General features: G+C 40.3%; 1 protein-coding gene across 3 annotated transcripts in view; it reads right to left on the reverse strand.

The window, feature by feature from the left end:
* ADGRF5 (adhesion G protein-coupled receptor F5) overlaps nucleotides 1-13313 on the reverse strand; it is a 99756-nt gene that overhangs the window by 22352 nt on the left and 64091 nt on the right. For 2 of the 3 annotated variants that reach the window (XM_008058461.2, XM_008058460.2), the window contains exons 5-10: nucleotides 11455-11631; nucleotides 11212-11318; nucleotides 9598-9656; nucleotides 8576-8718; nucleotides 4771-4992; nucleotides 3604-3804 (exon numbers count right to left, since the gene is read on the reverse strand). In XM_008058461.2, coding sequence (XP_008056652.1) covers nucleotides 3604-3804; nucleotides 4771-4992; nucleotides 8576-8718; nucleotides 9598-9656; nucleotides 11212-11318; nucleotides 11455-11631 — 909 coding nt within the window. The remainder of the gene's footprint in view (nucleotides 1-3603; nucleotides 3805-4770; nucleotides 4993-8575; nucleotides 8719-9597; nucleotides 9657-11211; nucleotides 11319-11454; nucleotides 11632-13313) is intronic. The other variant, XM_021712552.1, reaches the window with a different exon arrangement.

Consider the following 13313-nt stretch of genomic DNA (forward strand, 5'->3'; position numbering starts at 1 on the left):
CAGGCAATCTACTCACCTCAGCCTCCCAAAGTGTGGGATTACAGGCTGAGCCACCGAACCTGGCTAAAAACCATCTTTAATTACCTGTATTTACTCACCTTTTGTCTCTACTCCATTGTAAAAAAACTTTTAGATTTGACTTCTGAAACATCACACTACTGTCTTATCCACTCCAACCCACAGTCACTTGTTCAGGCTCCTTATCTGTTATTTGCCCCAGTATATAATGTAGCTGGGTTTCTATTTTTAGTTATTGGTCCCTTCAATCTATTGGCTATACTTTATATATATTTATTTTTTCAAAATTCAACTCTGACCATCTGATTTCCCTCTTTAAAAAAAAAAAATCTTACTATTGTCTACAGAATAAAGAAAAATCACTTTAGCATGGTATAATCAATTGCTCACAGTATGGTTTCAATCTGCCTCTCTTCTATCTCATTCTATATCCCTCTCTTAAAAATTAGGTCACATCCTGGGGCACCAACAAACCCTGCAGCTTTGCACCTATGCCTATGTTCACACCTAGAATATTCTCCTTTCTTTCTTCTTCTCCTGCTGACTCCTACTCATCCTTGAAAATCCCACTATTTCACCAAAATTATGTGCAAGACAGTGAACTATACAGGATGGAGTGTAGAAAGAGAAGTGAAGAAATAATGGTACCAAGCAGTAGATAGGCTCTGCAAGAGAGAAGCCAATATATTAAAGGAAGGATGTTTTAATTGGGAGATTAGGGAAGATTTCAGAGAAGAGGAAGATTTGCTCAGGGACTTAAAAGACTTTTAGGCTTTTAACAGATAGGGTTATCTGTTAGATAGGTTAAAATGGGGACTCTGGTACTGGTGTGCTGTTGTATGTGTGTTGTGTGTGAATAAGTCAGTGCTCCTTGGAGAACTTGGTGTTCCATGAAGCTGCTTCAGGGGCTGGGGCTGTGTTGGGGTGTGGGAGGATAACAAGCTGTGTGAGCTCCAAGTCCCCTGCCCTTTTTATAAGTAGAACAGTTTCACTCTGGTCTGCTTTAGATGTGCTCTCAGCCAGAGTCAGTTCTGCCTCTCTGGGAGACATTTGGCAATGGTTGGAGACATTTTTTATTGTTACAACTGGAAGTATTATTGGCATCTGGTAAGTAGAGGCCAGGGATGCTGCTAAATATCTTATAATGCACAGCATGTCTGGCCCAAGATGTGAATAGTGCCGAGGCTTAGAAACCCTGCATTACACAACCATGCACGATTTTGTTTGAAGAACGAATTCTACGGTTAAATCAGAAAAACCCTGGGGTAAGCAAAAACACAGAAGTAGCAGCATGTGGGTCTTGTTCAGGGAACAATAAATTATGTTAGGTTGAAATACAGGGAAATAGTGGAGATTAGGTTCCAAAGAGATGGTAAGCTCAGAAAACAACAGCAGGGCCTCCAAACGGGCACCATTCATGTCGTGTTTCATACAATATTCCTGGAGTTATGCAACTCAGGGGTCCCGTGTGGGAGGTCCTGAATGCAGCTAACAAGCTGGGGCTTTGCTTTTTGGAGAAGAGATGGCATGCAATTACAATTGTTCTGCTCAGGGTTAGATGATATCCCAGACCTTCATCTATAAAATGGTGGTCATAATATCTACTTTGCAAGACTTTGGGGAGGGTGGAGAAAAACAGAGATAATAAGTGTAAACATTGAAAACTGAGTTGGATACATTGAATCTGCCACAGTAACTATTTTATGATAATGATGATAGCCTTAAAGAACACTCTTTCACTTTTTCTCCATGCAGTGGGAAATCTTTGTTGTATATTACTCCTCCTAAAAGTTAGAAATTCTACCATTGTTATTTCTTCCTTTCTGTCTAATCCCTTTCTAGCGTGCTTTGAAAACACAACCATCTCTAACTTGAGGAGGAGTTCCAAATACTTTGGGTAAATTATTTTGCTAGATTGCTTTCTACAGACCTGAAAAAAAATGGTTTCTAACAGAATTTGTGGAATTTGGAGAACAGAGTGGCAGAGAAGGGCAGCAAGGGCAGGAGAAAGGAGGGTAGGGTTCCAGGGCAGAGACTAAATTCATCAGAGAAGCCACCGCACAGGTCCCCAGGTGGCTTGCCCTGAGGCAGGAAATCCATTGTTTTGTAGTCCTGCAGCCAGCTCTGGGTATTCCCAGAGAGGTCCCTGAGCATCTGCACCCCAGACTTCCTGATTCCTTTGCCAGAAGGCAAGGTTTTTCACCTCTCAGGTTGAAAGCCTCTAAGTCAGTGCCACGGGGAATGGTGCAAGGTCTTTCTTCCATCTGGCAGTTCCTTCAGGATGCCTACACCTCCTTTTCCTTAAAAACCAGGGAAGTGACTGCATAGATCATGTGTCAATATGTTCAACCGTTGCCAGATGCCTTTTCCCATTCTTCTGAGTACTTTAAAGCCAAATACAAACATTGTGGGTGAAACGTGCATTGCAACACAGATATGCTCAGGAAAACTTGCAGTAAATCGGCAATTTTAGTTGTTTATAATTTAATATAGTCTGAAAGCAAAGGATGTATGAAATGAAGGTTCACCACACTGATGGGAAAAGTCATATTTTACAGATGTTTTTCTTTAAAGATGAGCACATGATACTGTTGTTTTTTTTTTTAAAGAGGAGCTGGATCTTGTTTTGTGCAGTTTCTAGGTAGAAAATAGTCCAAACACTGCCAGACCAGATTGCTCCAGTGCTGGCTCACCAAGCATAGGTAATGTAATTTGATCAAGACAGACACTGGTTTTGTGAAATAAGATCTGTGGTGAGTCCTAATTCTTTATTTGCTTTTCAGGGTGTGATAACCTTGGATAAGTCATTTTAATCTGGACCTCAATTTCCTTATTTGCAAATTGAAAGTAAAAATGCCAGCTTCAAACTTGCAGTCAAGCTATTAAAAGCAGAAACATTTAAAAAATAGGTTAATCATAAACTGTTATACAAAGCAGAGTCAGGATTGATGTTTTAATTTATTATTATTATTATTATCTTTCATCAGTATAACCTGGAGGGTCGGAAACTTCAGGTAAGATCCAAGATTGAAAACAAAAGCAAATAATGTCAGAGATTGACATGAAATAATTGTGAGACAAACAAGTCTACAGAGAAAGAGGTAAAATTGGAGGCATGGAGACTGAAATATTGAAGTAAGCATGGACACAAAAGCAGAGAAGTGAGAAGTACAAACACCAAGAGACACAGAAATGAGAAGCTCCAAGTCAGACCTCAATGAAAAGCCAATGACCTCATCCTTATCTCTTGCTGAAGATGGAAAGGAAGATGGGGACAAACCTTTCTTGTCTTTTCTTAGATTCAAGATGCCCTAGACCTAAGTCATCAGGATCACTTTCTCTGGGTCTTGCGCTGCTGGGATCTTGCCTACAACCCAGCATGACACTCATATGCATGTGTTTTTGAAGTTCTGTTCTAAGATGGCTAAGCTGGAGCTGGCATCAAACCTAACACTTCTATCACAGTCTGAAGTCCAGAAAATAACAGCCATCTGACATTAACCCCTCCACCCATCACATCTCCCATTTCCACATGGCCAAGAGGCACACACCTTATTTGCAAAAGGACTTATCTAACATTCTCACCTGGAATGCTTATGTTTCCTTCCTGCTTCCATTCTACTTTGCTCCAATTAACATTACTCTCACTGCAGCAGTTCAAAGACACAGGATGGTCACACATCACCTTCATGTCCTCATTTGCCAAAATCCGGATGGGAGTCACATCTATTTTTTTTCTGGACTCATATTCAAAAATATCTAGTATCAGTTTGCAAACATATTCACCTGCATAAGATACAAAAAATCATTTATTATTACTACATATAGGTATCTCCTTAGATAAATGTAGCCTCATCTCATGTGTTACGACAGAACTTCATAAAGCATCATTTTCAAAAGCATCTGAGACTTGGTTCAAAAACTTTAAAAAATTCCAGAATTCAGGAAGTGCAGATGTTCCTAATTCTACAAAGTAGAATAGAGAGATATTCTAAGGAAATAACAGAAATCATTGGGACTTTGCTAGTTAGAAAAAAGTGTAAGAATGGAAATGGTGAGAAAGAAAACTAGAAAGCCTTAGGGAATTAGGAGATCGTGAATAACATTGGCATCCTATTTAACCATGTGGTAAAATCAGAATCAATAAATATGTGAGAGGACCCAAGTGTCTACAGCCTACCTTTTCAGGCAGAGAAAAGGAGACAAGCCTTTTGACATCGGGGTTAGAGTGGGGTTATTACATTCTAGAATGTGTCTGGTTCATCACTAGTTTCCGTGAAGAATGAAGACACTCTTCAGTGGCTGCTTGGAGTGGGAAGGAGGGCTGACAAATTCAGAAGAGAAGCCTTATGGTAGAAGACAAGAAAACTGAACTGTGGGGGAGGAGGTGATGGATATATTCACTCACTTGATTGTGGCATCAAAGCATGTTTAACTGTGTACTTCAAATATGTGAAGTTTATTATATGTCCAATTCTACCTCCTACAGCGACTTTAAATTGTGTAAAAATCAATTGAAAATTAAATCAATGAATAATAAAATAACGTTATGCACTAAAACATAATAATGAAGATACAATCATTGATTTAAACTTAATTAGCAATTAAGGCCACATGATTAATTTTCATTTTGAAAAGTTGAGTCAGGAGACTTCTTTTTGCAGAGAAAACTGCTACCTACATACTACATGGCTTGCCTCTCTGCAAGTTCTTGATTCTATTCCTCGCACAGGCCGCTGAACAAAGACCCACCCGCATCACCCGAAGTGATGTTGTAGATGGTGAGGCTGGAGACTGAGGTCATGTTGTTGAGCACGGCCGTGTAAATAGAGAATCTGCTGCTGTTCTGGATGTCGAAGCGTTGTTCGACGTGGTGCCAAGACACGTTGGAGGACAAAACTTCGTTTTCACACACCAGACTGACTGTGTCCCCTTCGTGGATTATTTCTGGTGTGACAGAGATCTTAGTTTCATCTGGAAACCCAAAGAAAAGGTGCAAAGATTTTAAGGCAAATAAATATTAAGTGATGCTACTCGCTAGACGCCGCCACCTCGGAGATGTGGGAAGAGCATCTGTGGGTGCTGTACAGGATGGGGCAACCCATCTCCTCACCCTTTCCTCCCATTGCTGATGTCTGAAGTTTGAAGAGTCACAGCCTGCCAGATCCCAGGGTCAGGATTTCCAAGTTTGGGGATTTCACATCATGTGTTTGAAGGACATGTAGGCATCCTTAATGGTAGTTGTGGGGATTCCACAGCTATTTTCAGTATTTCAAAAAGACGGGTAGAAAATTGCACATTTGCTTATAAAAAGGTCACACACACTAACTTAAAATCAAGTTTCTTTGCTGCTGACTGGAATTGTAGCAACTGCTTCTTACCAGTAACTGATATCTTGTGCTTGCCAAAAGCTCTGACCTAAGTCTTTCATGAGTCAAAAATGGGAAAACAAATTAATTATTGATAATAACTAAAGTCTGCTTGGGAAATATGAATTTGCTTAAGCCCTGTTACCTGTGGATATGTAACAGTGGGAACTTTATAGACAACAGGCCTGGATTTGTATCCACATGTAACTGAGTGATCTTGGGAAACAGGCTTAGCCTGGCTGATCTCCACCCCCTTGTCTGGAGGATAGGAGCCATGAGAGCTACATGGGAAGGTGACTTGGGGAAACTGTAGCTATCATTATTGTTTGGGCAGTAAAAATCCTTGGAACAGTGGCCTTGTCATTTTATGAGTAAAAATAAAAACATAATATTGTTTCTTTTTCTGTGAATTTTTATGGATACTCTTTGCTTACACACATGAATTTTTAAAATTTTTAAATTTTTTCAGCCTCTAAGCTGTGTCTCTCGTGTGATGTCCTCCACTAGTTATGTGTGTTGAGGAAATCAGAGGAGCTGGAGCTAGAGTGGGAAGGCCCTAGGAGGCATCTTTTCCATGAGGCTCTCAGCTCAGGCTAGAAATATATTATAAACACAGGACTAAAACGCCCTATAATTAATTCGGAGTGGTATGAAGATCTAGTCAAAATATCAAGAAATATAAATATTAGGCCCCAGGTTAAAATAATTTTGTTTTTCAAAAAATCACATTGAACTATTAAGAAGTAAGGTTATCTGTGAATATTCAATGTAGGGCATTGGCTTTGAAGTCACACAAACTTGTTACATACTATGTGTCCTTGAGAAATGTATTTACCCTCTCTAATCCTCCATTTCCTCATCTGTGTAACTGAAATAATATCTATCTTACAGGATATATGAAAATGAAATATATGAAATTGAGCATAAATTTATCAGGAATGATTAAAGAAGGGGATGTTGTGGTTATTGGACTTGCTGAGTAATCAAACATCACCAGATGTTCAAAGTATGACAAAATAAATAGGATTATGCTTAAGATTGCCATGTGTCCTTTACATTTTATAGGATAAATTTAAAAATAAGTTCCTGGTACCAGTTTATTGTTTTAATTTTTTTTTTCTTGCTCTCTTCCACTCTTCAGCCTCCAAATAAGATTATGATTATTTAAAAAAAAATCTAGTCACATGAATTTTGAATATTTATATCCTAGATTAATAACACCAACACTATGGAGAGCAGGAGGGTGTCTGAGTTTCCCCATGGAGTTGCACATGATACAAGCTCATGTTTATTGGTCTAAGACTGTGCATATCACAGACTCACATTCTGGTCTTCAAAGGATAACAGAAGTGGACGGCGACCCTCTGCAAAAGGGGTGATTGAGTACCATTCACAATGACTTCATTGCTCTTTAGAAGAACAAGCCATGTGCTATAATTTGAATACATTTTTTCCATCAAACCACATATTGAAATTTGATCTCCACTGTTGGATGTGGGGCTTAATGGGAAGTGTTTAGGTAATGGTGGTAGACCCTCATAAATGGCTTGGTGATATCCTCAAGGTAATGAGTGAGCTGGTAGTGAAAACGAGCCAGCACTTCCCCATTTTCACTCTTTCTTCCTCTCTTGCCATGTGATCTCTGCACATGCTGGCTCCCCTTTGCCTTCTGCCTTGAGTGGAAGTAGCCTGAGGTCATCACCAGAGACCCAATCTTTCAGCGCAGAACTACGAGCCAAATAAACCTCTTTGCTTTTTAAATTACCCAGCTTCAGGCATTCCTTTACAGCACACAAAATGGATTAAGACACCATGGATACTAAAGCACTTTGTGAACTATACTGTCTGCAGCATGTTTCTGAACTGACAACCCAATCAATAAAACAGTAAATCTTTATTTATTTAAATAGTTGAGTATTTTCAACATGACTAAAATTTTGAGAAAGTGGAATCACCACTGAAGTTTAACTATGATAAAGACTACCATTCTCCGCTGTCCTCAGAATCACAAATAGAATCACATTTTTTTTAGGGCAAAGAAAGTGCATCTGTTGGTTGGCCAGGTGGAGTTGGGGGTAGGAAGGGATGGCACTGGTGATATTGTTCCTGCATGAGCCCACACTTTTAGACCACTTGTTCTCTTTCCTTTAATTGTCTTATCTTTATTTATGTGTTGCTGTTGTATTTATTTTGAATTTTTATTTTGCTATCATATCATGCTTATATTGTACCATTTTCTCAGCATTGTATACATCTCGTATGCTTTCTTTAGCTAGTTTTATCACTTTCAATATTTTATTTTTAAAATGTCCTGATGTCTAAAATTCCAGCAGGTAATGTAAACAGAAAGGGTATAAACCTGCTTTAAGGACAATCTGACTCCTGAACTAGAGGGGGGTGGTTTTTTTCTTCTATTTGTACCGACAATAGTCCTTTCAGCACCTTCCCCAGAGCAGACACATTGCCTACAAAAGGGAACCACCAGCACTCACGAACTGCTGACCTGAATTGCCCAGAATCTCTGTGGGCCCATTCCTGAGCCAGTCAAATTTTTGCCCAGTAGGTTCCCCTTAGTCCCCCAAGTAACAACAGGTTCACCCACCTACTGACACAACAGAGTACCCAACTCTGTACCCTATTTGTAAAATGAGGCAGAACATCTAAAATCCCAGAGTCCACTGTTGCATGTGACCTAAAGTAGAAGTTCTTAAACTTCCCTATGCACAGAATCACTGGAAGGGCTTGGGGTGCGCCCAAGAATTTGCATTTCTAACAAGTTCCCACGTAGTACTGATGCTGCTGGCCTGGGAGGTCACTCTCTGAGACCTCTCTAAAACAGGCACCCTATTTAGCATTGGTGTATTCCATGACTGTCCCAACCCCCACTAAAATGTTAGTTTTATTTGTGTATGCTTTAGATCTGTTCATTTAGAAAATCACAAACCCAGATGGCACTGTGCCTCCCTTGTAAAATCTCTGCACCCCTCCCCACCACACCCCAGGTGCAGTGACATTAGACAAGTTGGGAAGCACTGGCCTAACAGAGAGAGATGGTGCGAAACCCTCCATGCCAGGAACTGAAGATCCTTGCCCCAAGTGAGGTGATTACCCCATTCCCAAGTAGTGATTTTCTAAGTTTAAGCATAAAACAATAAATATAATTACCATATAGAAACAGTTTCACTTACTACTAGTAACTGCTTGAAAGGAGTTGTAGTCCATTTTGTAGGTCTGATTGAGGTTTTGTATGACTTGTTCATTGGCTTTATGCATTAATTCAGGCGATGGTGTCTTACTCCTGACTTCATATGACACAACCACACTTCCGGGCCTGGACAGAGACCACTCAGTTCAGTAAAACAGTAACTGACCGGGAAGAGTCTAGAGCCTTGTGGCTTATTTGCACAAGGAAACAAAAGAGCAGGAACATCCTAGGTACTATTATCCTCAGAGGTTTACTGAAATAAACCTGTTTTCAAAGACAGAGCTTGTACCCACAAATGTCTGCAGTCAGCTAACATAAATTAACAAAGTAAATGGAGACTAGTGAACTGAGTCTCATAAGTTGGTAGCAGCTTATGGGAGGCAGCCACCATGCAGGGTCTATTGATTGTTGTCACACAGCCATGCTGGCCAGGGATTACCAGATATACTGTAAATTACATGAAGCTAAAAATCTAGATGTTACTGTACACATTTCTGACTTTTTTTTTTTGTCAACTCAGTCTTAACTTAGTCGTGTACTGGGTAGACCCACTCAGGGTATCAGAGTACCCAAATCCAGGGTAGCCATTCCTGTTACAGCTCTATGGTCCTGACAGCCAGCAGGATCCTTTATAGAAAGACATCATTGCATGGCATTACTGCATTTTTATATTTTTGAGCTCTCTAGACCACAAATTTATCCTATATCTTTGTTAGCAAAATTCTTGCATGCTTTGAATGAACAGAAATCTTTTTTTCTCCTTCCTTCCAAATAGGTACCTCTGTAAGAGATGAGTGACCCTTCTCAGTATTTCCTATCTCTTTAAACCCCTGAAATCTGGTGTTAGTCTTCACTGCTACCAAACTGATTCTGTTGAGCATTCCATATGAATGATGCCTCTCTAATGGGTTTTCCTCCTTTGCTACCATATGAGTTCCTGTCATTGGTATATATGAGTTCCTGTCCTGCCATTGAAGAGAAATGACCAAATTATAGCATTCTTACCTGAATCCTATCACAGTCACCCCTTTGAAGCCTGGTAAAATTTGGTAACCCTTCCAGAACTGAAAAATAAAGCAAGAGAACTGTCATATGTCAAAATCTAGAGGGAGATATATCAAACGTTTTGAAACAGAATAAAAAGCACATATTTTCTAACTTCCTGGGTAAAATTATCTTCTGTATGTTTTGTTAGTGCTGGCATCAGCAGATCATTGAGAAGTAATTCCTATGTCAATCTGAGTTCTCCCAGAAGCAGACACTAGATGAAATAGGCAACAATTTACTCAGGGAAATACCTAGGGAAAAAAATGGGAAAGTAGCAGGAAAGGCATAGAGAACCATCCGACTCCCAAGTGAAGCAGAGAAGGAAGGAAGGTTTGATAAAAGCAATCTAGTTTGAGCCAGGGAATATTCAGTAAGGCCTTCCGAGGGACCCCAGTATCTGCCAGACACAGGCATGCTGTTCTCATTCATAGGCAGGGAGCAGCAAATGTGGTCAGGGATTTCAGAGGCAGTAGCTGGGGGACCTGTGTTCAGTTACACGCCCTGCAGTTGAAGGTCTGTGAAGCACGTTATCATGACTGCCAAGCTACTGGGTCCCACCCTTGACATACTGCAGCATTGACTGAGACAGTGTGGTTTTGGATGTTCCTACTCCACTTTGTTTCTCTGAATACCAACCGCTCAGGAGATTCTACTGGATGCAAGTGACATTTGCACATCAGCTGCAATGTGCAAAGCATTGTGCCTGGTACCTGAGTGGGTGGGACCTAATGATTAATATATAGCTCATTCTTTAAAAGTATATAGTCTAGTGTGTGGGAGAAGGGTCCTTCTGTTGTGCAGAAATATTGCATGCTAGATGTTTATATCAGATGTCCAAGAGCTCCTCTGAAGCACTTCATTAAGACATATTTGAGTAACACTGGGATAAACAGGCTGCTCACAGCCTGAGGCAAGGACTCAGAGACCAGAAGTGTTAAGGGAAGTCATTATCTCAGTCCACTTGTAGTAATTTGTGCCACATTATTGGGATGCTTTGTTCCAAATAAGTTAACTAAAGTAACACATTTAGGTTTAGATGAGTTAACCCAATGTTAAGCACTTAAAACTGTGCCTGGAATGCAGTGAACACGCACACAATATTCTCTATTTTTACAGAAGTGAAGTTAAATCTGTCTTAAGAATGAAATGCCTGGTGACCTCTAGGGTAGCATGGTTTGAAACCCTCTGAGTTCAGCCTTGGTTGGTTTGACCAAAGATGTTAGAGACTGCATCTATGTGGCGTGTGGAGAATAGAAATGCACAAACTGGTACTTCTAGGCAGGGTTCTTGGGTCTCTGAATAGGTTTCAGCAGATTGATGCCACTAAGTCTCATCTGGACCAGTTCTAACCTGAGAAAAAGTTCTTATAAATATAGGTCAAGGTGACGCTGCACTGTCAGCCCTGAACACTGACATTAGGTCTTCTTAGTTCACCTTCCTGGTTGTAAATGAATAACAAATCCACATTTATGAATTCTGACAGATCCAAGCATACTGTCCACTGTTAATATAATAGATTCAGTTCAACCCAAACAGTTTGTTGGTTAAGAGGCTCCCAGGGCCAAAACATACCGCTGTTTCCAAGTCGGTCTTGTAGGACCTATAGAGGGCAGAGGAAGTGTTTCTGAGGTCTTCTTGAAAGCCCACATTTAGTTTTACTGACATTCTCAGCATAATATCTGCTGGAAAACACAGGGAAATATTTAAAAATCTCATGTTCATGTTTGAATGCACACAAAAAAGAGAAATATTTGCTTGAGTTGATATTGGATATTGGATAGCCACCCAACAAAGATTTAATGAGCAGTGACTTACCTCCCTGGAGCTGGCAAAATGGTCCTTTAGGAGGCAGTTCTTTAAGGCAGCTGCATCGGTACCCTGGGAGGGAGCTGTCTTGCTCATGACAAGTGACATTGTGGAGGCACCTTTCCCGAGGCCACTCATATCCTGTCTCACAGGAGCACCAGATTTCATTTCCAGCAGGTCTGCAGACTATCATCAAACAAAATAGCAAAGAGAGAGAAGGTGGTCAATATCTTTGCATTTGTAGCCTGTAGGTATCTATTCTTGTAGAATATCCTAATTCAACTCTATGTTACCCTTCCAGGATGTTCAATAGCACTGCAGAAAATTGATGTTTACACATGTGTATCACCCTGTTATTAGTCATGGTCATTTGAAAGATGACTGCTGTGACTGTTGAGTGGCTGTCAAGTAACTGTTAAGTCATCTTTTAGATGGTCATGCCTAATAGCCAACAGCCAGTGGGTGTCTATGATGATAAACAGATTCCTGTGCATGGAGTAAATGGCAGTCAGCCTCAAGATGGCCCCAACCATCTTTGTTGCTAGGTATTCATAGCCTTTTGTAGTGCCTTCTTATATTGTTCTAGAATTAGTGTGTGACCAGTAGAATATGGCAGAAGTAATGGTATTGCATTTCTGAGAAGAGCTTATAAAAGACACTCTTCTTGATTATGCTTGTGTTCTCTCTCTCTCTCTCTCTCTCTCTCTCTCTCTGTTTCTCTGGGGAAGCTGGCAGCCATAGCATGAAGACATGTCATGGAGAAGGCCACATGGTAAGGAACTGAGTTCTCTAGCCAATTGCTAGTGAGGAACTGAGGCCTGCCAACAATCACATGAATAAGCATAGATATAGATTTTACAGCCTCAGTCGAGCCTTCAGATGACAACACTCTGACTGACCGATTAATTACAACTTCATGAGAGGCCCTGAGCCAGACCACCCAACTGAGTTGCCCCAATATTTCCGAGATAATAAGTGTTTGTTGTTTTATAATGCTAAGTTTTAGAGTAATTTGTTATGCAACAATAGATGACAAATATAGAGTGCAAGTACATTTGTGTCTTTTACACTTCAAGTGAAATGTAAACAGCCTAGATGGACTCTGCTTTTGTGGGAGACATTGAAAAATACTTTGAAAGGAGTATGTTGAATCAGCTTCCAAAGTTGAACTAAAGTTGCATCATTGGGAGCTGTCTGTCCTGCAGATGGGTGTCCAGGCAAAGTCCCACAGAGCAATCACTCAAAGGAAAGCCATCAATAATGTTTTTTGGAATAGGAGGGACAACCACGTTCCAGTGGTTCCTTGGACATGGATGTAGTCTGTGTCCTAGCAGTAAGGGGGAGCAGGCAGAAAAACTAGCAACAGAAGAAATCAGATCTGCTGATGAAAATGGTGAGCATTGGCTGAAGGTAAGTTGAAGGTAGCCAACACGATTCCATTTATAAAAATCTCTTTCTTGCTGACCTGAAATTCCACTGCTAAAGCCATTTTGTTGTTGTTATTTTTGTTTTGTTTTGCAAAGGAGGGTTGTGGAGAAGAAGAGTCAAAGAACTTATGACTCCAGGTATAATGCAAATATGCCTGAGGAGGACAACAAAAGCTATCTCTAGGTCACCTGCCATATTTGGCCATTGTTTAGTGCTTTACACATGTTGCCTTAACTTAAATATCCTGTTATATTTACTATTTCTAAAAAAGAATCATAAGCTAAGCTTTGGAAGAAAGACAAGAGAGAAGCATGGGAAGAGGGGGATGGTGAAATTGTGGGTGCTTAGATATTAGTACCATGGTCTGTAACTCTAACGTCCCTTTCATCCCTTTCACCCTTTGAGACCAGCTTTCCCCATCTGTTCCCTGCTGATTCTGA

The sequence above is a fragment of the Carlito syrichta genome, unplaced genomic scaffold (assembly GCF_000164805.1).
Source record: "Carlito syrichta isolate Samal-C Ts95f unplaced genomic scaffold, Tarsius_syrichta-2.0.1 Scaffold303353, whole genome shotgun sequence".
NCBI lineage: Eukaryota > Metazoa > Chordata > Mammalia > Primates > Tarsiidae > Carlito > Carlito syrichta.